This window comes from Anolis sagrei, chromosome 3, assembly GCF_037176765.1.
Source record: "Anolis sagrei isolate rAnoSag1 chromosome 3, rAnoSag1.mat, whole genome shotgun sequence".
NCBI lineage: Eukaryota > Metazoa > Chordata > Lepidosauria > Squamata > Dactyloidae > Anolis > Anolis sagrei.
The window spans coordinates 91396404-91423153 of record NC_090023.1 but is presented as its reverse complement, the minus strand read 5'-3'; the positions used below and the strand labels follow the sequence as shown (position 1 = coordinate 91423153).

General features: G+C 38.1%; 1 protein-coding gene across 1 annotated transcript in view; it reads right to left on the bottom strand.

Annotated features, from left to right (window-relative positions):
- Window positions 1–22557, bottom strand: part of GEMIN8 (gem nuclear organelle associated protein 8) — an 84972-nt gene extending 62415 nt beyond the window's left edge. Inside the window, exon 1 of the mRNA XM_067466799.1 lies at window positions 22502–22557. Within this exon, the coding sequence (XP_067322900.1) occupies window positions 22502–22512 (11 nt within the window). The 5' untranslated portion in view covers window positions 22513–22557. The remainder of the gene's footprint in view (window positions 1–22501) is intronic.
- Window positions 22558–26750: the final 4193 nt, after the last annotated feature.

Below are 26750 nucleotides of genomic sequence, written 5' to 3'. Positions count from 1 at the left end.
AACCACCATGAGAATTTCGGGGGGGGGGGGGCCTGAAGCCCCCCGAGCCCCCCCCCCCCCCCCCGGCTACATGCCTGAAGGGGTATGACCCGAATTTGTGTAAGACCAGTCACAGAGGGATAACAATAGGTTGGGGATGTGAGACTAAGGGGTAGAGATGCGGCACATCCAAAATGCCACTAAAACAACTACGTAGGACAGGAGTATTACTGACCAAAGTGTCAAGGAAATTTGTTCAAGACAGAACTCACAATTTGTCACACAGCCAATATAAAATTAGTCTGTAGTTAAATTCAGAATATATATATATGCCATCTAACATGAGGATTATGGCTGTTAGTCAAACTGGATTTTTATGTGTGTGCCATTGTTAAGGTCATTAACGTTTAGCCCTTTAGGCCTATGCTGATGGCCTGGATAACATTGAGGCACCATAATGGAGTGATTACAAAAGACACAGTGCTACTGAAGTATAAGAATTCCTTTAGGTCATGCAGTTTTAAGTGTAATCTGAGATCTGAAGCTAAACTCTTACAGTTCACTGGCATCATATCTATTGTTTTAAAACAGACAGATCTGGCTTGCCTTTATTTCATTCAAGCTTTCTCTAATTTAAGGAAATGGTGTTTTTGTTAGCAAGATGGACTGTGGTCCATAGTCTTTTCTTCTGAACATAATGCTTAAAAGGCCTTAAGAAAAAGGGGAACATTAAGCAAGCAGAACTTTTGACCTCGGACACCACCACAAGTCAAATGGAATATATACTCTGGAGAATCTTTGACTAATGAATCTATGTGTTGCTTACGGCTTCTTGAGTTTGGAAAAAGCAAGGCTTAGACCATTATTTTCTTTAAATTGTCATAATATGCACCAAGTTCTTGTAGTTGTGACTAAAATAAAGTTCCCATTTTTATAAGATACTGAAGTAGATCCCTTTAGTTTCTTTAAAAACAAACATTTGGATGCTACAGGTTATTTGTCTGTGTCAGAAAATACAGTCTTTTCCATTCATGTTGACAACTCAACACAGATAATAAAGTATAAAACAACATGAGCCAGCGTTGGGACAGTGCTATTCTACCTTCTTCTTCATCTTGTAAGCAGATTCTTCTTTGTAACTGCTAAAGGAAAAACTTTCAGTAAGATTATCCCTTAGTAAATTCCAGGGCAGTGAGACCTTTATTGTTGTTGTTGTTCATTCGTTCAGTCATTTCCGACTCTTTGTGACCTCATGGACTAGCCCACGCCAGAGCTCTCTGTTGGCCATCACCACCCTCATCTCCTTCAAGGTCAATCCAGTCACTTCAAGGATCCCATCCATCCATCTTGCCCTTGGTTGGCCCCTCTTCCTTTTTCCTTCCATTTTCCCCAGCATAATCTTCTCTAAGCTTTCCTTTCTTCTCATGATGTGGCCAAAGTACTTAATCTTTGCCTCTACTATCCTTCCCTCCAAAGAGCAGTCGGGCTTTATTTCCTGAAGTATGGACTGGTTGGATCTTCACGCGGTCCAAGGCACTCTCAGAACTTTCCTCCAACACCACAGTTCAAAAGCATCTATATTTCTTTGCTCAGCCTTCCCTAAGGTCCAGCTCTAACATCCGTAGGCGACTATGGGGAATACCATTGCTTTAACTATGCGAATCTTCATTGCCAGTGTAATGTCTCTACTCTTCACTATTTTATCGAGATTGGACATTGCTCTCCTCCCAAGAAGTAAGCATCTCCTAATTTCTTGGCTGCAGTCTGCATCTGCAGTAATCTTTGCACCTAGAAATACAAGGTCTGTCAGGGCCTCCATGTTTTCTCCCTCTATTTGCCAGTTCTCAATCATTCTTGTTGCCATAATCTTGGGGTTTTTTTTATCTTTAGCTGCAACCCAACTTTTTTATTAGAGACCTTTATTAGTCCATGGGTATATTAACTATGGCTAGCTGGCTCTATACCACATGCTTGGATTTCAACTCCCATAATTTCTAACGGCTGGTAGGCTGTTAGAAATTGTGGGAGCTAAAGTCCAATACACCTGGAAGGCCAAAGTTTGCCCAGACCTGCTCTACACTGTGGAATTAATGAAGTTTGGAACCACTTTAACAGCCATGGCTCTATTTATGTAATCTTGGGAGTTGTTGTTTGGTGAGGTACCAGCACTCTTTAGCAAAGAAGGCTAAGACTTGGAAAACTACAGCTCCCATTATTCCATAGTCTTTAAAGTGCTATTGAACTGCATTAATTCACAATGAATTCATGTACTCTTGGACTGTACATTTTGGCCACACGATGTCAATGCTTAAACAACTGAAATTGCAACTGATGTTCTACAAGACTATTTATAGGCTTGAGTGTTGGTTTTACCCTCTACAGTCCGAAACAACTTTAGACCAGGTTACCTGAAAGGCAGGCTTCTTCCATGTATACCAATTTTAACCTTAAAATCTTTTTTGAGGGCTTGTTCCACTTTCCTTGCACAAGTGACAGGAAGCAGATGGCTACTAAGGGCAGAGTCTTCTCTGTGGTAGTACTTTATTTGCGGAAGTGGTTAGGTGAAAAACAATTTTGATACTGTATATAGGAAACAAGTACATCTGTAATTATTGTATTATTATGGATAATAGTGTATAGCTGTTGTATATCGTATATGTAAAAACAGCACATCAGTGTTTTAAGCAAATTAGTTAAATAGCTAACAAATAAATAAAAACCGTTTAAAAGAGAGAGCCAAAGGCACTAGGTTGAATCCAGTTGATTGACTATTGAAAATGAATCACATAGAGATTTCAATCTACAGTTATTATGCAAATTCCACATGTCCCCTTATGGTTCTGGTTTCATAACTATTACCACCCCCTCCTTAATTTTAATGTCTAATAAGAATTTAGATGAGCTTTCTGTACTTTCATATATATTGCTTTTTTCCCAAATCCCCAAGGAATTGTAGCTCTTGCTTTTTTGGCATTTAAAATATTACATCTTCTTTCTGAAATAGATTTCACAAAGGGTCTTTGCGATTTTGCTCAGTGGCCACAATAGCTTTCAGGTGTCTCCCTCACCTTCGCCATTTTTGACAGTGGTTGTAAAATAATGAACGGATAAGTCCACATTCAGAATGTTTTAAAGAAGAATTATTCTGATGCAAAAGCAAAACCAGTGTTACTGTTTTGTTTATTTATTAGTTTTTTTCTCCCAGGCATAAAATCAAGATTTAAAATACTAGCAATTTAACAACAAACCAGGGTTGCAAGGCGTTTAATGCCTGGGTTGTATGCAGATTAGTGTTTATTCTTGCTAATTAACTATGGTTATAATCCAGAGTTAATTTGAAATAGTTTGGGAAGATGAGCTTCACAGAACAAAGATAGTCTGGCATTAAGATACAGTTACCTTCTTATGTCTCATTCCCGAAGGTCTCAGAAGATGTTCAGGATTGAATAGGTCTGTTTGCAGGGCTTGAGAAAGTTTTTTTTTAGAATACAACTTTCAGAACCTGAGGTTTATTCTCAATAGCCAGAGAGGATGTCTGCAGAGAAAGCATCCCAAACTATTGACATACCATGATTACAAATACAGAGAGTTTTTATTTCATTTGACAGATATTCAAGAAACCTACACCAGTTCCTGATTGGTTCAGAAACTGCCTAGCTAGGATCCACAAGCATAAAGAAATTACATATATTAGAAACCAACACTTTGTCATTACTTTGTTTTCCAGATCACCAGACTGAGCCACAGCAACGTGTGGCAGGGGACAGCTAGTAGTTTATATATTTTATACATTTCATAATTTGGGGTCTAATTTCTCAATATCACCTGGGTCACCTAAGACCAGGAGACATGGAATGGCAATGAAAACAATTCTGGCTAGTTCTAAGATGGAAAGAACCCAACTGTTTACATGAGCCCAAGATCAGGGGATACTCAGAATTCTGGTCCAGAATTTGGATTATCCCACAATGCAGTTAAGGTGGTCTTGCCCCACATTACCCCAGTCCTCATTCACTCTGCCACCTTGCTCAGATCTTGCAGACAATGGCTTCCTTACTTGATTATATCAATGTGGAATGTGGTCTTCCTTTTACCTTAATGTCTTTTAACTTATTAAACATTATTGTATTTTTTGTGAGTATCTCTTCTCATGATATGATTCAAGTATGACAGTCTCAGTTTAGTCATCTTGGCTACTAGGGAAAGTTCAGGCTTGATTTGCTCTTGGATCCATTTATTTGTCTTTTTCAGAAGTATCCATAGAATTCTTCTCCAGGATTAATTTCAAATGAGTTAATTTTTTTCAGGCAAAGTTTCAAGCCATTTCAGAAGGGCTTCTAACCATGACTGTTGTGTCAATCTTCTGCTAATGAGACCTGACTTATAGTGAAGTTTTCCATTTAGGACAGGATACTGTCTGCTGACATTTTAATAGAAACCTCTCCAGCAAAAACCTTTGAATAAGTCATCACCATGAAGGTTGACCTGCTCTCATATTTGACCTTTCTTTTAAGAGATCTCTTGACACCTTTCAATAGAGATGTTGACTTCTAAGCAAGACATCTTCCTCTCATAATGTGTAAGTGTCTACTTTCCACTGAGTGAAGTAAGGTAGATGCAAGAAGTCTACCTCAGCCAGCTCTGAATCTGGAAAAACATCCATAAGTTTTTATTGGGAATGAGACAAGACAAGCTAGTAGCATTGTGTAATGATAATAGGATCTCTGCTATTTCAGACAACAGATAAGGGACAACATTTTGCAATGTTCTTTCCAAGAACGAGGACAACAATATTGCCAGCAGGGGGACTAACCTACTCACATTTTCAAGAGAAATATATAAAGGGAGTAATTTGCCATGGCACATGTGGTTCTGTTACTTTGGATTTCCACTATTTGGGACCCTTTCACACTATGCACATATTCCACTCTCATTATCATAGCAACAACCTATAAAATCCTACAGCTTATGATTTGTGACACCCTAATTCTCATACAATATCCTTCTGACGTATAAGAATCCTTGTCTGCCCCCTCCCAAGACCATTTTGGATTTGAAGTCCCAGAAGCCCTGGTCAGCATGGCTAATGGATTATCTTGTGAGTTGAAAACCAGCTATTTCGAATGGCAGAAGTGGGGAACCAAAGTGTTCCCCATCCCATGGGGCTGACTGAATAGAGAGCAGTGCCATAAAAATCTGAAGAAGACTGCATTGTGTAGAAATAAGCCCTGTTAATTTCAGCCAAGGGTATTTCAATTTTGAAATGGTATGCTAAGGTTGCATTTTTCCAGTCTACTTGCTCCACAGCGGCATGATCAAAGTCCCTTGGACTACTCTGGAATGAATGTTTATGTAGACAACCGTTTTAGAAGCCTCTCGTCCTACTGACGCTCAATGGTTTCAAAGCAACCATTTTGACTAGAGCTTCTGAGACACTTAGCAAGTTCTGAAAATATTACCCAGAGACATCTGAATTCCATATCCACCTCATTAAATCTGAGAAAATGCCATCAACTCCCCTTTCTCTCTCTTTTTTTTAACATAAATAAATAAATAAATCTAGAACATCTTTTTATGCCAGCTATTTTCTGGCTGAATCCCTAGATTTTTACTGCTTCAGTCTGGCCTTAAATAATGCAAACATGATTTTAGCAAGAGTATGTCGTCTGTTGGAAATGCAGGCGATTTCAAGGAATAAGGCTATGTGATAACTGGACTGGCAGAGGCACTTTTTCCAGACATGTCTTTTCTTGCTTTAATGCTTTTTGTTCCATAAGCCTTTGCTTCAGGGGTTTCCTTTATGCACAGAGGCCAAGTGTAAATGTACAAAACCAGTGTAGCCATACAGATCCTGGGTATGTCGATAATAATTGACTGAAGCCAATTTACACTTCTATTTTCTTTTAGTTGGAGACTTTATCTCTCAAGAACCATGTTGTGTAGATTCTATGCCAGGATTTTTTTTTTGGTAGAGAGATTATAGGTAGATGAGGTGTAGCACTGCACATTTTTGAAGTATACCTAGTGCCAAACTTCACACTGCATTAAATATATCTTTGGACGTTGCAAGTTATGTCTTTTGTTTTATATAGTAGCCACAATTAGAATCACTGAATCCATGCACAAGGCCAGCTACCTGTTAAATATTATGTGTAGTTTTGCTGAAAACTTGGGAGGAAAGTCATTGGTGGGTGGGAAACACAACTTCCAGAATCCCACAGCTAGCCAGTTGGCAAATTGGCTTGGGGATTTGGGAGCTTATATTGCAAAAAGTCACGTTTTGTATGCTGTAGTTAAGTGCCAGGAAACATAAATCCCTCGCAGCAATGGTAGTCTCCTGGATGAAAACAGTAACATTAATTACCTCCAGAATAGGTCAGAGTTACATAAGTATGTTAAGAACAAAGGAAAGAAGAGCATGGGTAAGTACATCCAAAGGTTGACCTTTCCCCCCTCCCCATTTCCAGAATTATAACCCCAGTAATCATATTAAAATCTAGAGGCTATGTTAAAATACAATCTAATGATTTACACTTTAATATAAACTAATTACTGCATGCTTCCCTGAACAGTGAGCCAAAACTCTCCTCAAAATTTTCCAATACAGATGGTTTGTATATGTCTATTTCTGAAATAAATCAAAAAGAAAACGATAGCATTTATTGGCAATTTAATATACCAGCAAGAAATATGAGATCCACAAACACTGATTTCCTAGCAACTCAAGACTATCTTTCTCTCTTACCAATAATATTTCCATACTGTTTTTTTCCTCTACAGCAAGTCCTGTAATATATTTTGCAAACTTTGGAAAGGGTAAATGATTTCTTGGGAAATGTGTTAATATTCAATTGAGATCATCTTCAGCTCAATTTTATTCCGTATGCTTTAAATACTGTACATAACAATATTCCTTCATATTCTTTAGTGTTATCTATTTTCTACATAGCTAGAATAGTTGGATATATATCAGTACCAGTGGTAAAGTTAGTAAGGGGTGCAAAAATAAGATTTTAGGCATTAAGTCCTGAATTTTTCTAGAACATAAATGCATCCCAACAAAGATTTAAAACAAAGACATTTCTTGTGTACTTTATCAGATTTGTTTATTTGTTTCTTTGAGAAGGAAGACTAGAAGAAAAAGCAGGGGTGGGGAAACCGATTTCTATTTTCCTTTCGGGCTTTTCCCACTAGCTGAGTCCAAACTATTTTTGCACTTTGAACTCACTTTTCAGCAACCATAGAGGTTATGGTCCATCCATACTACTCTCTCCTTAGTGTAATTGCTTCCTCCAGGCTCTTTTTATGCCAAATTCATTTTTTAAAATGTTTAACAGGGCCCCTTGTACCTTTTAAAGAATACATGGTGAATTTGTCAGGTTTTCAGTGCCCCCGTCACCTCTTTTAGATCTGGGGTAACCACCCTCAAATTGGAAGCAACACTTCCATGTTTTGAAAGGATGGCTCTGGAATATAAAACAGGTTGTAGAAGGTGCAAGAATACTTTTAATCCAAAGTGGGTTTTTTTCAGAGGTATATGGAGGTGGATTATAACACCACAAAAATAGTCCTCCATGTCTAGAGGGATGGTGTTTCAGACCCAGACCTGTTGAAGTCAGCCAAGAAAAAGAGAGAGAAGGGAAAAGAGGCTTTTCTGAAACATATTAACAAAACACATAGATATCTACACCAAAGGATCTTGCAGAATGAAAATTTGCCTTGAATAAATGAAAGATGGTGTCCATATTAGTGGTATGTTATGGTAACATCTGGCCTATTGACGTAAGTTAGGCCTGAGTACAGATGACCCTACACATTTCATAGAATGACAAAGTGCTTATGGCATCCAATCCAACACTCTGCATGCAGGAGCATTTGCAGGTTTAACTTTTATGGATGGAGTTATTAATGCATTTGATTAATATCTTATCTCTAGGAATTTCTGTCTACCAGGATGACTCTCCAGTCAGCTTCCACCAGAACCTGCCCATAGAGCTGTATTGGTAGACCTAGAGAGTCCTAGCATGAACATATTAATCAAATCCAAGAATAATCAATTTTCAAAAGTTAAAAATGCAAATGTGGAGGGCCAACTATTGGCCTATCCTTGATCTAGATTATGTTGATTATAGTTAACTGCTTTCTGTTGAACACAATCTGTTTGCATTGTTATTTTAAAAGAATCTTCATTTTGGTACTAAGACCTTCACATACCTGGAAGACACATTAAAGAACCAATTGATCCCCCCCCCCTTCTTCTTGTGAATAAAAGGCCATTATTTATAAGTGGTAGGGGATAAACAGGGAAATTCATTTCCAGGGCAAGGGAGGAGGAGGACATTAGTATTTTGATAGCTATATATTAGCTTTCTGTTCATAATCACACATTTCTGCACAAATTGCTTTGCAACCTTGAAGAACTTCTTAGGGGGTGTGTTGCTATTATGTTCAGGGACAGAAACCTTGGTTCTAGCACTACACAGAGTTGCTACTAATTAGATGTGTATTCTCCCTTTCCCATAAAGTTAGGCACAAAAAAGTTTTGGAGTAGACCTCCAGGCAGAATGTAACATACTGAGATTATCATTCCACATTGTGTAAAAAAGGATTCTGAAGCAAGCAGATGAAGGGTTAACTGCTCTGTTCCTTTTAGAACACAGAAGAGAGTGTGCTGCAATATTGTAAGAAGTACTGTCTTGAACCACACACAACACTAACACTAACTGATGAGCAAAAAAAGTCCACACATAATATTCATGATATCTTTAACACCACAGATAAGCAAGGGTCTTTTAAAATGGTTGAGCAGGTCACAAGTTTGCAATGACTGAAATGGGAAATTTACATATTTAACAAATAAAACTGATTTTTATTTTTATTATAAAGGTAAAAGAAAAGAGGTCACCATAAGACTAGTGGGATATTTGACATTGTTTTTGAGAAACTAATGCAGCAGTATATGGTTCGAGGGAAGTAGTTGCAATTCTCAGTGAGTTCTCAAGGGGCTCATCAGATATTTTAGTTCTAATTTTATTATTTCTGTGTTTCATCCTTTATATCATTAGCCATTTATAACCCAAATTATGCATAACACTTAATATTTGTGGGCATAACATACTCTGATGTCATTCCACTGTCATCTAAATTTGTGTGCAAGAACAGCACAATCAACTTATTTAAAAAACTCGAAATATTTCAGTACATTTATGATTTTGTGTAGCCCATGGGCCATGGGTGTCATGTTTTGCCAAGTTCTGGTTGCACAAACTACATTATATTTAAATAAATTCCCGATATTAACACATAGCCCAAAGCTAAGGTCTTTGTAGGCTTATAGTTTTAGCAAACACAAGCCCAGGTTCAGAGTCCAAACTATTGTGGTCATGCCAAAAGAGTTCCAGAGTCTATGCAGCAAGAAACAGTAACCAGAATTCCAATCCAAAGTCAACAAAGATAGCAAAGTCCAAGGTTTAAATCAGAATCCAAAACACAGAAGTCTAAGGTTACGTCCAGAGTCAATATGGTTAATAATCCAAAGAGTCCAGACTTACACTACAAAGTAAAGATGTTGCCATTTGCAACAAGGCAGAAACCTTTTATCCTACATTCTCGGGTGTTGCTTGTGTAGAGCCCATTTCTCTGCTAACCGGACAGATCTGCAGGTTGCAGCACACTCTTATCTGTACTCTAAAAGGGACAGGGTAGTTAACCCTTCATCAGTCTGCCCTGGGAAGTGGTAGCTACTGCAATAACTAAGCTAGGCTGGGTGGGCTGCTGGGAGCTGGTGGTCTTCAATTCTATTGCTGGCCCTTCCAATAACCCCCTTCCATACTGTCAGAGCTGAGCAGGACTGGGTTGGACAAGCCTACATGATAACTATCTTTTTGTAGGATTCTTAAAGGAAGGAAGACTTGGAAAGAGAGGGAAGAGGAAAAGACAGATAAATTGAATGTAGGCAGATGTTTGTAGAGAGAATGAGGAGAAAAATGATAGGAGGGAGAAGATATTTATTCAGAGGATGTGGGTGGGGAGAGAAGAAGAAAGGAAGGGAAGGGAAGTGAAATCAATAATTTAATCTCAAGCCTTTATGTTAAGAGTGGTACAATGAAGTGGTATGTTATGCCCACAAATATTGTGTTATCCATAATTTGGGTTATAAATAGCTAATGATATCAAGGATGAAACACAGAAATAATAAGAGAGAGAAACTGAGGGCACATCTCCATTGTAGACTTAATGCAGTTTGATATTACATTAACTTCAATACTATTAAATCACAAGAGTTGTAGCTTGATAAGGTAGCAGACCTTGTAAAACCACAACTTCCATTTTATAGCACTGAACTATGCCAGCAAAGAGGGCATCAAACTGCATTAACTCTACAGTGTAGATGCACCTTAGGACATTTTAAAAAAGCCTGAAAAAGTAGGATAACAGAAGGTTTCCAGGACTGTCCCTCCCAAATAGGGGGTGTAAGTGGGGATTTGAAGCAGTTCTACTGTTACCACATGCTGTCATGGAATCCAAAGGCATTCATTCGAGACAATTTCAATGATATTTTTTCTCCAGCCCACTCAAATTTGCAAGAGGTTTTGAATCAACTCTTGAACGAATTACTTTTCTAGTTCAGAATGGCAAGAATTCTCAGTTGACAGGGATATAGACAGGCTGTTTGGAAGATACCAGAACCATTTATTCATACCAGTGTGCACACCTCCTGAAAAGCAAAATTACTGTACATTTTTGAAAGAAATATGGAGAAAGAACAATAAATGTATTTCTCCCTTCAGGAATGGCTTGAAATGAACTTTTCTTTTGAAGGTATTCAGTAATAAAGAGGAGTTCTTTTTGTAACAAACTGTTGGGCAGCTTTTCAAATGCACCACATGTTTTGATTTGGAGGTTGTTGAAAAGACAGACATGCAGGCCATTCTTCTGGTCCATCGCTTTCCTAATTTGCTGTAATGGGAACACAAGATTACTTGCTCAGATTGTCACCTGCCTTATGTTACCAAGTTTGAAAAGCATTGTGCTGAAAAGCAATTACTTTTTCAGAAGCAAAAAGGAGAAAGGGGAGAATCTCATTGAGATATCATGTCCTTTTAGTGAAAAAAAAAGAGAAAAAAGAAGAAGTTATTTTAATGACACTGGACATTTACATCCACATATAATATCTGTTTTAAAACCCAAAAGCCCGAACACTTACACTGTTGAAATCCCATTCACATTGAGAAAAGAATAAAAATCACTTATTAAATTCTTCCATCCCAACGCTAGAACAATGCTGGGCTGTTTTATCTTAGAATCATGCACTAAGCATGGCTGAACAGCAGTCCAAAAAAGTAACTTTTCTAAGCTCTGTCCCCAAAATTTCAGTAAATAGGAATTTTATTTTCCATGAAATTAGATAGAAATTGCAAAAAAAATATTTTCCTAAAATATTACTTTCAGATTAATGTGTGTGTGTGTTTTGGTACAGAGTTGACCTATTTTTGTATTGTCGAAGGCTTTCATGGCTGGAATCACTGGGTTGTTGTAGGGTTTTTTTGGGCTATATGGCCAAGTTCTAGAGGCATTCTCTCCTGACATTTTGCCTGCATCTATGGCAAGCACCCTCAGACCTCACTAACTCTGAGGATGCTTGCCATAGATGAAGGCAAAACATCAGGAGAGAATGCCTCTAGAACATGGCCATATAGCCCAAAAAACCCTACAATAACCCGGACCTATTTTTGTTAAAACCCAGCACAAAAGCAGGAATTTCTAAGTCCAGCGGAATGAATGATTTAAAGATGCAATCATACAGGTATTACTAAAGTAGAAAAGTCCATTGAACATGAGGGGCATACGCCCAAGAAAATATGCACAGGAATTCATTATTTTGTAGGTTTGTTCCCCTCTTTGCCCCCAGAGTATTGATTCACTAAAGAGGAGTCATGTGTAAAACACACATTATCTCCTAGTAATAGTGCGTTTTATTGATTCGTCCATCGGCTGTGTAAGAATATTTGACAAACACTTTTATCACATACACATACAGCATACAACTTGCAGTACAACAAAAGTTAAAATAAACAAGCTGTTAACAAGGGATCAAGATCCCAATCCAGATCAAATATCTGCATCACCCCTACAATTTACCCCAATCGACTCCAAATATGCAGTTCTCGGCTTAGTTGCTTTATATAGAAAAAGGGCCATTTTGTATGTTATTTTAGCATTCTGGCTGGCCAATCAAAATGTAGTTCTAATATAAGGACCCCAGTCTTCCCTATCTTCTAGTAATTAAAAAATAATTACTGAGGCTATGAGGGATTCTCCAGAAATATTACCTTACAACACAACTCTGATGAAAAACAGAACATGTGCAGCCAAGCAACAACAGTGTGTGGCTGAGATGGCATAATTTATTAAAGAGGAAGAATCAACATGTTAGGAGATGCTGCACAGTTTGATTTTGCATGAGTCACAGGGAAGGAGAAGTCTGCAGACTAATTTTGTATTTTGAAAATAGTGTGCAGCAATTAAAATAAGAGGAAGAAGAGAGGAAACTGGCACGTTTTAAAAGCAGATGGAAAAAGTGGGAAAGCAAACCATATGTCAGAACTGCCCTTGCCAAATCAAGACTTTTAGTAGGCATGATTAGTTTAGCCATCCTTTCTTCAGAAAGTAACAAATAACTTGGTCTAATTATATAATTTTTTTTACAGGCAACAACAACAACATGTCAAAATCAAAAATATCTGCCAACCAGAAGAATTCCATGTAATCCATATAAAGGTGTCCTAAATAGGAGTGTACTAATGATGTTAGAAGGCGGATACTAAACTTTCCTAGACTCAAAAAGTGTGGGAACAGAAACAAGGAAAACATCTCTCTTTTTCAACCAAACATGAACTTAGAAGTAACAAGAAGATCTTTGTTGGAGTATCTTGTTTCACTGGCAGGCGTGTTAGAGAAGAAGGGTGTTCTTCTATAAGACGAGAGAAAAGTGAATTCCTCTCAGACACACAGCAGGAACGGAGTACTATCATGTATGCAGGTAGGAAACTTTCACTACTGCCATACTTGTATTACTGGGATGATAAAAATAATCTTGGTGGCAAGTTGGAACACTGACAAGTTCCTTTTGGCAGCTTTTCCTTTTCTGTTGACAAAGCCAAGTTTAATATAAGAATGGATAACCTTTAAATTTTCCACATAGCCCTCATAATTCCATAAATTACAGGCATTTCAGGAAATATAAAGGGTTGGTTGAAATGGTGATATCTAGTGGAGTAACTGAAGGATCCCAAGTACTGCTACTGAGCCTATAAGAATGGAAGAAAAAAACCCTCATCACACAATGGGGAAAAGCGGATGGTAGTGTCTTCTTCCTGTTAGACCCGTCGCAAACTAGCCTCCTGCAGGAGCAAACTGTGCCAGCATGTCCCTGATGTCATGAGACTCCGCCTCTCGCCCCGCCCCTTTCTCTGCCTCTTTCTCCGTGCCAGTGTGGTTTTTCCTTTGCTAGGGCAGCATTGCCAGTGTACTCTCGTTGTTGAATTCTGCCGAGTATGCTGGCAATGCTGCCCTAGAAAAGGAAAAACCACTCTGGCACGAAGAAAGAGGTGGAGAAAGGGGCGGAGAGAGAGGCGCAGTCTCATGAAGTCAGGGATGTGCTGGCAAAGTTTGCTCATGCAGGAGGCTAGTTTGCGACGGCTCTTACATTCTGTCATGAAAGAAGACAGAGAATTCACTCACTCCCATCACATAGGGTGTACCTCTGACTGTTTCTAGTTAAACCATGGACTTCATTTTTTATTGCACATCTATCTTCCTTGAAAAAATGTTGCTGTAACAGTGCAATTTCAAACTTTTGAAATTCTGTAATTTCACATTTAAAAAAAAATGAAAAACCACCCCTGTGATATGGGAACTTTGTGGACGTTGGAATGGGAGGCAGTGGCTGCTGTCTCCTTCCATTCCATCATCCATGTCCATGTCAGGTTTTCCCCCAATTTCTTTTTTTTAAAATATGCAATTACAACATTTCCAAAGTTTGAAATTACACAGTTACATTACAAAATGAACTGAAAATAGTCAAATGTACTATTTCCCATCCCATAGAAAAATACCTGCAACTAAGTGTTTCTAAGTGCAGGAAGACTACTGGAGTCTGTTCTTGCTCATCTTTAAAATTGACTAGTTTCTACACACTGCAGATACGTATCAAGAGAATCAAGTGTGGCAAATCCATTTCTTTTAGTTTTTTTCTGATCTACACAGTCAAAATCAATGTAATTGGTCATCCTGTAAACTTTTTTGTAGTCTCCTTCAGCGTATTGCCTCCATCATCATGTTTTAATTTCTTTAACAGTGTGCTCCCATGTTAGTAGAATTTGATTTCTTGGGTCTTGTAGAAAAGTTATCTTGTTTATACCTTTTATGTAGTCTTCTATTTTTTGCATTGATTATTATAACAGTTTTCTTGGTCTCTATGCACAATTAATTGAATAATTATTGCATTCAGAATTCTGTCTCAATTTCTATTATCTTTTCTTTTGTTTCAGTGAGGCTTTGATTTCCTCTTTTTTTTATGGCAAGGAATGTAAATTTGCATTATATCTTGACATTTTCCCTGGTTTTGTCCCAGAGTTCTTCTCACTCCCTGTCTTAACAGTTCAAAACTATTGTTTACATGATATTTATGGATTGTACACCTTTCATTTTTAGTGAAATTTTAGTGAGCCCCCGGTGGCGCAGTGGGTTAAACCCCTGTGCTGGCAAGGACTGAAGACCGACAGGTCGCAGGTTTGAATCCGGGGAGAGGTGGATGAGCTCCCTCTATCAGCTCCAGCTCCTCATGCAGGGACATGAGAGAAGCCTCCCACAAGGATGATAAAAACATCAAATCATCCAGGCATCCCCTGGGCAACGTCTTTGCAGACGGCCAATTCTCTCACACCAGAAGCGACTTGCAGTTTCTCTAGTCACTCCTGACACGGCGAAAAAATTTTTTAGTGATTCAAATACCAAATTAAAATGGTGTGGGATCTAGACAATTAGAGGGAGACGATTACCTACACATTCTACCATAACTGTTTACTAATACTGTGACACTTGGTTGTCATTTCCTAATGCCTAAAAAAAAATATACAAGATTTTAAATGATGCTAAGGTGTAGAAATAATGAGAAACTTACACATGTGGAGGGGGAAAATAGCAGATTCTAAAATATGATTTCAGAAGCCTGAGAATTAGTAGTCTAGGTACAACATTTCTCTGGTATTACATCCAGAGAATTGTTGATTCATCTCTTGATGACTCACATAGCTTTGTGAATCATTAAATTACCTACAAATAAATTAATGTAACTCTTTAATTAACTAATCATTGCGAGAAAGCAACACCACTTGACTGAAAGTCTGCTCTACTAAATTGGTTTCATTCTAAATAACTTGATTATAATCTTACTTTCTCTGACAAACTACAAGTCAATTGAATAACTTTCATTGCTCAGTCATATGCAGAATCCACAATGAACCTTCTTAGACAATATAGCATGTTGAAAGAAAACAAAAGAGATAGATAAACTGGAATAAATAGTCTGAAATCAGAAAGAATAATTAAATTTGTTTCATAACAACTAAGCATTATGTAGGATAGATCTAATGTTCTGTCCTAATGTTCTATTGATTGTTGGTCCAAAATATTTTAAACAAAAAGAACAATGAAACTTCTCAGTTAACAAGATGGGGAAATGAATGACAAGAAAGGACACTCTGCAACTGGGAACACAAAACAAATTGCTTGATTCAATGAACCGACAAAAAAACACCAGGCATGTTCCTGAGGTCATACGCTATTTTCAATCAGGCCAGACATGTTTGCATATCTATACAGACATACCTAAGTTAACAAAACTTTTGAAAAAGAAACTATTTTTCACAATTTTTTTTAACAGGAGACTAGCCTTCCTTTTTTTGTCTTTGTCAAACTAGAGGTCACCCCCCACCTCTTTGGCATTGGAAGGATTGCAAGGAATGCCAGAGAAAGACAGGTTTTCAGTGTTGGGCTGTAGCTGTGTGTGTGAAATCAACTAAACAATGCAATAAAATTTTAACTGGGAAAGAATGAGATTTTATTCTGGGTGATCCTACTGTAGTTCTGTGTGCTTATACAACAGGGAAGATAAGCTACATCCAGAATCATTTACTGACCATGTGAATAGCAGAAGAGAAAGAAAAGGGGGAGGCCCTTACCAGCTACATCAGGATCCTTGATGGCATGTTTAAAATTTTGGCATCTATGTAAAGTGCATTACAGAAGCCCAACCTTGAGGTTACTAGAACAAGCATTAGCATATTTAGGTCCTCCAAATCTATGAAGAGGCTCAACCAGCATATCAGCCGAAGATGGTAGTAAACACCCCTGTCTCATCTACCTGGGCTGACATTTAGAAAGACAGATCCAGGAGCACCCCCAAGCTGCAAACACAGTCTTTCAGGGGGAGTGTAGCCCCGTCCAGAACTGATTGACACACCTCCACCCCCAGATCAGGTTCCTTGAATGGCAAGCATCTCTGTTTTGTCTGGATTCAGTTTCAATTTGTTTTTCCTTATCCAGGTCGTTACCTTCTCCAGGCATTCTTTCAGAGGAGAATGCTATCCTTAGCTGAGGCTGTTTTTGTTGTGAGTCAGCATTCTGATACCATACCTACTACCAGTAGTAGGAGAAAAAGAAGGAGTGATGCAGAAGCAGAGGAGAATCAGCGCCAGCTGAAACGCATTCGTGACATCTTTCTGGCTTCCAGTGATGAAGAAGACTTTGCAGGATTCTGCCCAGAGGAAGCTATGGATGCAGATTACAGGGGAGTGAAGAGAGTGGCTAGTGACTCTGGCAGTGATAGTGACACTATGGTTAAGAAACTTAGAGACACAGGAGATAACTCCAGTGATAGTGAGGCTGAGATGGAGGAGGCTGTAGACTGGACTCTGGTTCAGAACATTAGAGACATTTGCAATCAAGCAACCTCGAGTGATGATTTTGAGGGTTTTAAGGATAATGGGAATGAGGAATCTTATTGGCAGGATCAGGGATTAGAGCAAAGGTGGCAGGCTTGGCGTGTCGTAGATGCTTCAGCTGCGCAAGCAGATTCAGATGCAAGTAATGAATCTCATTCTTCTGATAGTGAATAAAATGAGCACATTGGGACCTGTTTCTTTGCAGATGACAAAGTGTTGTTATGCCTAATCTTGTTTGGATTCCCAGTATCCTGTTTTCCTGCCGTGCTTCGTCGGACCTTGGAACCTTCGCTCGTGAGTGTTACATCTGGCTTCCTGACCCTTGGACCTGACTGACTACGCGTTTTGCCTTTCGGACCTTGCTTTGTACCTTGCATTTCTCAAAGACTGTTTTGTTTTGTATTTGCTACAAGTTTTTGTATCTCCTGTTATTTTTGGCTGCAATTCAAGCCTGCTAGAGTTCCAGACTATCTTCTGTTTATGTTCCTGTTTGAAAACACCCTTTGAACTATTTGCACTGATTATTAAGTGCCTCATTAAGTTCGTTTTGCATTAAAGACTATTATTTTGCACCTCAATTGCTGTTGAAGACAATCTGTGTTCTGTGGGTCACGACAGTTTTTGAAGGCACGGAGAAATATAGTTGGGTATCAACAGCATACAGATAACACCGTGCTCATGCCTATGGATGATATCTCAGCAGCTTCATGTAAATATTAAAAAGCACTGGGAATAGAATGGAACTTTGTGAGATACCACATAACAGATTTTTAAGATAATATGAACATAAGAAGAGCCCTTCAGGAGCGGACCAGAAGTGGCTAATGGTTGCCTATGTGGACTATAAAGATGCTCAGCCTATTTTGGGGCATTGAGTTCATCCGGTTGGATAGATGCTATTGGCTAGCACCGGCATTGTGGCATACTGTTGGGGTTCAGCCTCCGTGTGAACCTGACCCTCAGCCTCCGTGTGAGCCTGACCCTCAGCCTCCGTGTGAACCTGAACCTGATTCTATGATTGTATTTTCTAATGCAACTGAACAGGCTACTGAACATGTATTTTTCCCTGATGGTTTGTAAACTGTTGATTCTGAGGGCAGTGGCTGGGAAAGTGAAACTAAACATCCTGATGAGGATGTTTCAGAGTCAAACGGTGATAACTCTCCAGAGGAGTTAACACCTGCCTTTTTTAATGAGGATAGAAGAAGGCAGATTTGGGAAAACTGGAGTGAATCACAGAGTCTGCGAAGGTCAAGTAGATTAAAGCAGAAGGAGGCTTCCAAGCCTGGAGGCGTGTCCTGAAACAGTTTCTTTAGTTTAAAGTGTCTCCCTCCGGGCTGTCTTGTCAGATCAAGCATCGTTTAGACTGAGGCACTACCTTGGCTGAGTTCCCGTTTCCCATGGCCTGCATTCCCAGAGGCTTCTAGTTCCAAGTACGGTTAGTGAGATACTAACAGGTTCCAGGTTTTCTATAGTGTTGCTTTTGGAATTTTGATCTAGTTCAGAGATTCTCCTGACTGCTGAGTTTTACTGTGGCTTTTTGACTTTGCATTTTCCTCTATTTTGTAACCATTTTTCATCAATAAAAAAGGATTGTTTTTCCCACAGTCAAGTGTGGTGGATTTAATCTTATGGCCTTGTTTCCTGATCTGGGTTGCAACACATACATTAGTTGCGCTAGCAAATATATTCTGGAGGACATTGCAGAAAAAAGTGTTCTGTATTGCCTTGCGTCTTGTCCGCAACCCAGATGATCAGCAATTGGCAGAGGACCGAAGGCTGCAGCTCTCTCTTACTTATGCTTATTTGCATTTGTGGCATGTCAAATGTGTTTCAATGTCTTTATACAAGTAGGAGCAGCACTGTCCCAGCTTAGCAATTTGCATTGAGGATACAGGTTCTTAGAGTCCATGAATTGCAATATGAAGAGGTATTGGAAGAATATTCCACATATGTGGAGAATTTTGATGAGAAGTTTTGATAAAGAAGTTTTGGAGGCAAGCTCATTTTTTCATGTGTGCAAGAAAGAGAAGAGATAAAAGAGCTGTTATGGATTTGGATAGAATGTGGGAAAGTCTGATTTCCTTATTTTCTGTGATCATAGCCTAGCTGCTAGAAGTAAGAGTTCTATATTATGCTTGTTCTCTGTGTTTCAAAAGGATTTTTTTTAAAAAAAGGTTATGCTCCTGTTTTCTGATTATGAGATCAAGTAGCATTTACTAGCCACAAACACAAAGCCTTTTGGTAGAAATGAACTGTCTAGAAAAGAAAATGGAGAGCTGTTGACATCTTCAGTATTATGGAAGGAATACCCAAGTATTGTCCTGTCCAGGAGAATATAGGCTAAATAAGAAAATACATTGTTTAGTTAGTAAATATATTGTCAAAAACTGACCAGCCTGCAATTAAGCCTAAGTACATATCAATTTGTTCAGCTGAGTGGGTGAAGGGGACACATGATAGCCACCTTGAACTGTCTAAAGGGCCACCATAGAGAAGTAAAAATGTACTTTTCTTGATTGCTTGCCTCGGAAGTCAAGACTAGAATTGGTATCTGGAAACTACAAGTAGGCTGTTGGTCATAAAAACAACAACATGATACCTAAAAGAATAACACTTACGCTTCTTTGGCGTGATGATGGTAATGATGATGATATTGATGTTTATTTATACCCCACTTTTTCTCTCCACAAAGAAAACTCAAAGCATCTCAAAGTCCATGAAATCTTATGCTAAATAAAGTACACAAATGTGTCTCAAGACCCTTCTATTTTAATCCATCTTTTTAAAAAGGCTCCATGATTATATATCAGTTGTCTCTCAGGTTGTTGATTTAATTCTATTTGTGCCCCTTTTATCCTCCCCCACCCCCAAGAGCAGTAGAATACATTTCAGAGGAAGGAACTAGCCCAACTGTGCTTGAGTATTCCTTGCTTAAGAAAAGCGTATGAAATGCATGGGGTCACCATCACTTGACAGGTGACTTGAAGGAGTTTGTATGTGCATGCATACACTACTACTACTACTACAGTCACTCATTCATGGCTGAATATGATTGTATTCCAAGGGCAAAGTCTTGGAGGAGGATCTATAAGTGACCGTAGAGACCTATTTTGGATCCACATGGTCTGTCACAATGAGGATATGGGTTTCCAAATGGAAGGTGGTCATGACAAGGGTTTGCTTGATGCGCTTTCCAATAAGCACATTTCTCTCCTTTGGCCTTTTTTCATGCCTCCTCAAAATTCACAGCACCATTGGTAAGTTGACAGATGACTTGAAGGTCTATGTGTACACTTGCTCACACACAGCCCTCCAGGAATGACAATTCAGATTTAAGTAGGTTGCAGTCTCCATGCCTTGTTTGGGAGAAGGCATTGCTTTCCATAACTAGAATAATTTTCTTTTTGGGGAATAGCCTTTTTAGCCATTCCCTAAAAAAACCAAACCCACCTTACTTTGTAAAACAGGAACCTGGACCTAGTTCTGTTGCCCACTTCCTTGGTGCTTACCTTTCCTCGATGCTATGCTTTGTGGATTTGACAAATTGTTACTTCAATGCATTCCAATCATTATCAAAAACAATGAAGGCTGCCACAGTGGCAGCTTTTAGATCAAGGAGGAAATGTGCCTCACCCTGTAATGGTGAGTTCCATGAGTTGCCTGTGGTTTGACATATGACCAAATTTACTCACTGTGCTGCAATCTCAGTGAAATACGTGTAGATTCCTTGAAGCTGCCTGGTGGATTGCACTAATCAAAACCCATACTTTGAAGAGGGCACTGCAATTATTTCAGAATAATTTGTGGTCTTTTCAAATACCTGGATTTCAGGTTTGTTTAAATGTCAGGGGAGCTATGATGCTTCACTGGCCTAACTAAAAGCTAGTTATATAACTGTCTCTGCAGCATACATATAGACATTCAGACAGATGACTTTTCCTGATATTTCTAATCTCATTGCTCTCTCTTCCTCCACATGCCAGAAAATGTTTCCGGATAAATTGCAGTCACGTCAATGTTCACAGACTGTCTGAACTATCACAACAACTTGCAATTGGAGCACTTCAACACAGGGGAATGTCAGCATTGGTACCCAAGACATGCCAACGATTCAACAAAAAGTGACAGCCTTTGACCAAATGAAGGATCTGGGTTTGCAGAACTGATTTTGCTCAATAGCACCTTGTCTGCTGAGATCGAAAGGTGTAAAGATGCCATCACATACTGTCAGAAGAGATCTATGTACATTAGGCTCAGATCAGTTTGTTCTCTGGGTATTTAGACTGCTATCATCAAGTCACTACAGGTGTCATGCATTTTGGCAGCTTGGTAGAAACTGTGATTGCTTTAGGAAGTCAGTTTTCAAATCCAGTTATCCAGGGATCACAAAAGTGTGATATGTATCATAACCTTTTCACTATGTGGCCTGTATATTTTCAGATTAAGTTGAATTTTGAGACTTGGAATGTTGTCTGAAAGGTGCAAACACCTTAACTCAGAAGTTGAGTCCCGTTCATCTTAATGTGGTTTATTTGCAGAAAAATGTATTTTAAGCACAGCCCAAATCTTACAAAATATTCTTAAAAGGTATTCTTAAATATATTTATTTATTTATTTCTTTTTAGCTTTTATTTTAATACCCAAGAGGACCATGGTATTTGTGATTGTGAACATGGCATAATATTTATTACAGATCTTGACTGTGTTACATTAAGAAAGAAAAACAAACACTTGGGCAAAATCATCTTTTGGATACAGTGAGAAGGCTCCAATGATAACATACCAAAGTTTCAAGATATATGATCATTGACTTCCGGTGGGTGATGGCGATGGGGAAGCCGCATTGAGAGGGAGCTCCGATGCGGACCAGCGTTGAGGTGCCTTAAGGGTGAGCTTAAGCTCCCCCACCATCACCAGATTGAGTGTGAAGGTGTAGAGCAACCCGTGGGAGGCTCGTAGACCCCAAATACTCCCTTTCCTCAAGGAGGGGGGTGAAGAGGGTCCGAGCCGACGGGAGAACAGGCGCCCCGCTGGGATCGGGCAGAGACCCGTTTCAACCGCTGCCAGCCCATGCAACAAATACGAAGAAGAAATTAAGAAACTCAAAGAGAAATTAAAGAATATCTCAACACCAGGTAAAATATTTGAATAGAAGAGGAGAAGGAAGGAAGAAGATAGACAAGGAGACAAAATCAAGGGGGAACTCCTCCCCCCAGAAATTTAAAGCTATATTTTGAAACCCGGAAAGGGCTATTGTGAATAGATTAATTTGGAATAATACTTATTAAATTATATAGTTACTCACCGCTTATTGATTTATCTTGGCTTAGATAATTAAACAATATTAATTAAACTAAATTAAAATAAGTATTTGGAAGACAGGGAAACGAATGAGATAATTGAAATAAGTGAGAAGATATTATATGCCGCGAGAGCCCCCCTCCTCCTGCCCCCCCTGATTCCCTTATCCTCCCACTCAGCCTAATAGTCAATGAAGAAGGAAAATTCCTGACCTTGGCGCCATATTGTTGTGTCTAACTGGCACTCTTCTTTATAAACAAAAGGAAAGGACAAGGCAGGAAGTGGCAAAGAGGAAGTGACGAAGAAGAAGGCTGTGGGAGGAAAGGGTGGAGATAAAAAGAAAGGGCGGAAGAGCTTCAAGAAGGGCGGAAGTAGGGAGGAGGAAGTTGGAACCATAGAGAAACCATAGAGAAACCATAGAGAAACCATAGAGAAACCATAGAGAAACCATAGAGAAACCATAGAGAAACCATAGAGAAACCATAGAGAAACATCGCTACAGAGCGGCAGAGCGGCAAATATAGTGTAAATCCTAAATAAATAGATATTTAAGGACAACAGTGGCTGAAGGATAAAGAAGAATATCGGGGAGGAGAAGCAGATGTGGAGCTAGGACGAGAAGCAGACGTGGAGCCAGGACGAGAAGTAGACGAAATTCAAGGACGAGAAGCAGACGAGGCCCAAGGAAGAGAAGCAGACGTAAAAAATACAAAGAGGAGAAGAAGCCGAAATTAGAATAAGAAGGAATTGAACAGGAAAGCTGTAAAGACAGGAAAGAAAAGAGAATTAGAGGAAAATATAAATTAATTAATATTAATATAACTAAATTGGATTTAATGAATTTTTAAGGAACTGATTTACTCTATAACAAATTAGTTAGAAAATATTTGATGAATGAATTGATATAAGAAACCATTTGAAGAAAATAAATTAAAATTAAAATTAAAGTGATGGAAGAGGAATAAAACCAACTATTTGGACTAAGTGGATTAAAAGGTTATCCAGCTCAAAGATTTGGTTGGGAAGTTGATGTCAATGAAAGGAAAATCAGATCAAGAAAAACTTCAAGTAAGGAGAGCTTCACTAGATACCAGCTTAAGCATGAAGAATATACTTAAGGAAATTAAAAAATTATCGGAAAAACAAGATGCAACAAAGAAGGAGATGGTCGAAAAACAAGAGGAAATAAAGAGATGGTGGAGAAGCAAGAAGCACACTTCAATAAACAAGAAAAGAACTACAAAAAGTTGTCGGAAGAGTTTAAAGAAATAAAAAAGAGATGCAAGAAGAATTTGGCCAAATTAAAAAAGATATAACCCAGTTATACGGAGAAGTGAAAGAATTAAAAATTAGTAAAGAAAAAACAGAGGAAACACAATCTCAGATTTTGAGGAAGATTAAAGGGATTGATAAACAAAAGGAAAAATTTGAAATAGAACAAGAAAAATTATTACAGAGACAAATGGATTACCACCTACGGTTCAGAAATATTCAAGAAGAAAAACAGGAGGATATTGCCCAGATTATGCAAATTTTAATTGCGAAATGCTTAGAATGTGAAGAAGATGAATTGGAGCAGGAATTGGACCAAATTTATAGAATATCTTCATTCTACTCAAGGAAAAATAAGACAGCGAGAGATGTGATAGTCCAGTTTACGAAAAAAAAGACTAGGGATGAAGTTTTGTTCAGAAGTAATAAAAATCCAATATATTATAAAGAAACTAAGATTGCGGTTCTGAAGGAATTTCCCCAAGCAACTTTAAATAGAAGAAGAAAGTACTACTTCTTACGGATGAATTAAAAAAGAGGTCAATCAGATTTAGATGGGAAAGGATTGAAGGGATTATGGTAACATATAAAGAAGAGAGATACTGGTTGACAACAGAACAAAAGGCCAAAGTTTTTTATGATAATCTAATGAAAGAATCGGAAGGGGAGAAACAAGAAGGGAGAAAAGTAGACAAGAAAACTTTGACCCCTGGAAATGGAAATGGAAAAGAAAAAAAGAAAGCAAGGTTTGACTCTCCGGAAGATTATGGACTTACGAGTAGTGGACAAGGAAGTACAACAACATTTCATGATCTTGGAGAAGGTGCATATGGCCCAGAAGTAGCAGCGCAGAGGTTATCGGTTATGGATTTAGGTGACATTGGATTGGATACAGACACAGTTGAATAAAATGGCGGATCGACAAATTAAGTGTTTATCAAATAATATTAACGGCCTGAACTCACCCCAGAAACGCACTACAAGAAACGCATATCTGCCACAAACATGTGGCACATTTAGAAAATAAAAAATTGGGAAAGACATTTTATTCATCGGATGAAAAAAAGAAAAAGGGTGTGGTAACATACATAAAGGAAAATTTAACACCAGAATTGGCATTCAAGAATTTGGAAGGAAGATGTGTGGCGGTAACAATTCAACTGGGAAATTTAAAAATACTAGTATGTAATATATATGCGCCAAATGGCCCAAAGACTAAATTTATTCAATTTTTACAATCAAAATTGAGAGAAACAGAATTTGACGAACTTTTATTGATAGGAGACTTCAATGGTGTGATGGACAAACAAAAAGATAAGAATAAACTGCAAAAAAAGGGGAGGAAACAGTGTTTTACCCCAAAAGTTTTTTGATTTACAAAGAGAATTTGAGCTGGAGGATACATGGAGAAGAAAGAATGAGAAAAAAAAGGATTATACTTTTTACTCACATAGACATCAAACATGGTCAAGGATTGATATGGCATGGATAACAAAAAAAATTAGCTACTAAAATTGTGGAGATGGAAATATTACCTAGAGACATTTCGGATCACTGCCCATTAGAAATACTAATTAATCATAAAAGTTTTCAAAGGAAATGGAGATTAAACGAAAATTTGATTAAAACGGAAGAAGATAAACTACATTATAATAAAATCGTTCAAGAGTATCTAGGAATTAATGACATTGAGGAGACAAAAATACAAGCGACTTGGGACGCCCTCAAAGCGGTTTTGAGAGGATGCTTTATTCAACATGGGTCCAGGAAGAATAAAGACAGAAATAAAAAAAAATGAAAGAATTGATAAATAAGATTGCTAATAAAGAAACAGAGCTAAAAAAAGAAACCACAGTGTAAAAAATTGAATAAAGAATTAGCAAGACTTAATCAAGAGAAGTCTTGCTTGGAAATGGAAAGACAGGCAAGAGAGTTGAAGTTTCTAAAACAACAATCTTTTGAAAATGCGAATAGATCAGGGAAATTGCTAGCAAGACAAGTAAGAAAGAAGAAACAAACTACACAAATTACAAAAATAATATCGGGAGATAAAACTGTTACAACTGATAAGGAGATTATGGGAGAATTAATGAAATTCTACAGTAAATTATATACGAAAGATGGAATAAAGAAAGATGATATTACAGCATATATAGGCCAATTGAAATTGCAGAAAATTACAGAGGAAATAAGAGAAAAATTGAATAAAGAAATTATGGAAGAAGAGATTGAAAGAGCAATTAATAAAATGGATGCAGATAAAGCTCCGGGACCAGATGGATTTACAGCAGGATTTTACAAGTCAATGAAAAAAACTGTGGTACCAATGTTAAAGAAAGTCTTAAATGAAGCATTAAATCACCAAAGAATCCCAGAAACCTGGAAGCAAGCTGAGATAGTAATGATACACAAAGAAGGTTCAGCCCCGGAAGATATCAAGAATTATAGACCGATCTCCCTATTAAATGTGGACTATAAAATATTTACGAATATACTGGCGGCGAGACTGGAGGAATTTCTGAAAGATTGGATAGGGGAGGACCAAACAGGGTTTCTCCCCGGAAGATATATGAAATATAATATCCGCACAGTATTGGATTTGATTGAATATTTTGAGGCGAACCACCAGAAAGAAATGGCTATTTTATCAATCGATGCCGAGAAGGCGTTTGATAATCTGAATTGGGACTTCTTTAAGATATTGATTCAAGAATTGGATATGGGAGCTAAATTTATAAATGCAATTGATGCGATCTATGATCTACAAAAGGCAAAAATTCGGATAAACGGCCAATTATCGGAGGAATTTGAGATTACAAAAGGAACGAGACAGGGATGTCCGTTATCCCCGTTAATTTTTATAATGGCGTTGGAACCATTGATGATGAAAATAAGAGAAGATACAAATGTTAAAGGAGTAAAAATCGGGAAATATGAATACAAAATAAGAGCTTTTGCGGACGATTTATTGGGAATAGTGGAAGACCCAATTAATAATTTACAAAATTGGATTGAAAAAATACAAGAATTTGGGAAAGTGGCAGGCCTCAAAATAAATAAAGGGAAAACTAAAATACTAACTAAAAATATAGGGAAAGAAGACCAAGAAGAAATTACAAGGATTACAGGAATGGAAATAGTGAAAAAATTAAGGTACCTGGGGATTTGGTTGACAGCAAAGAATGGCCA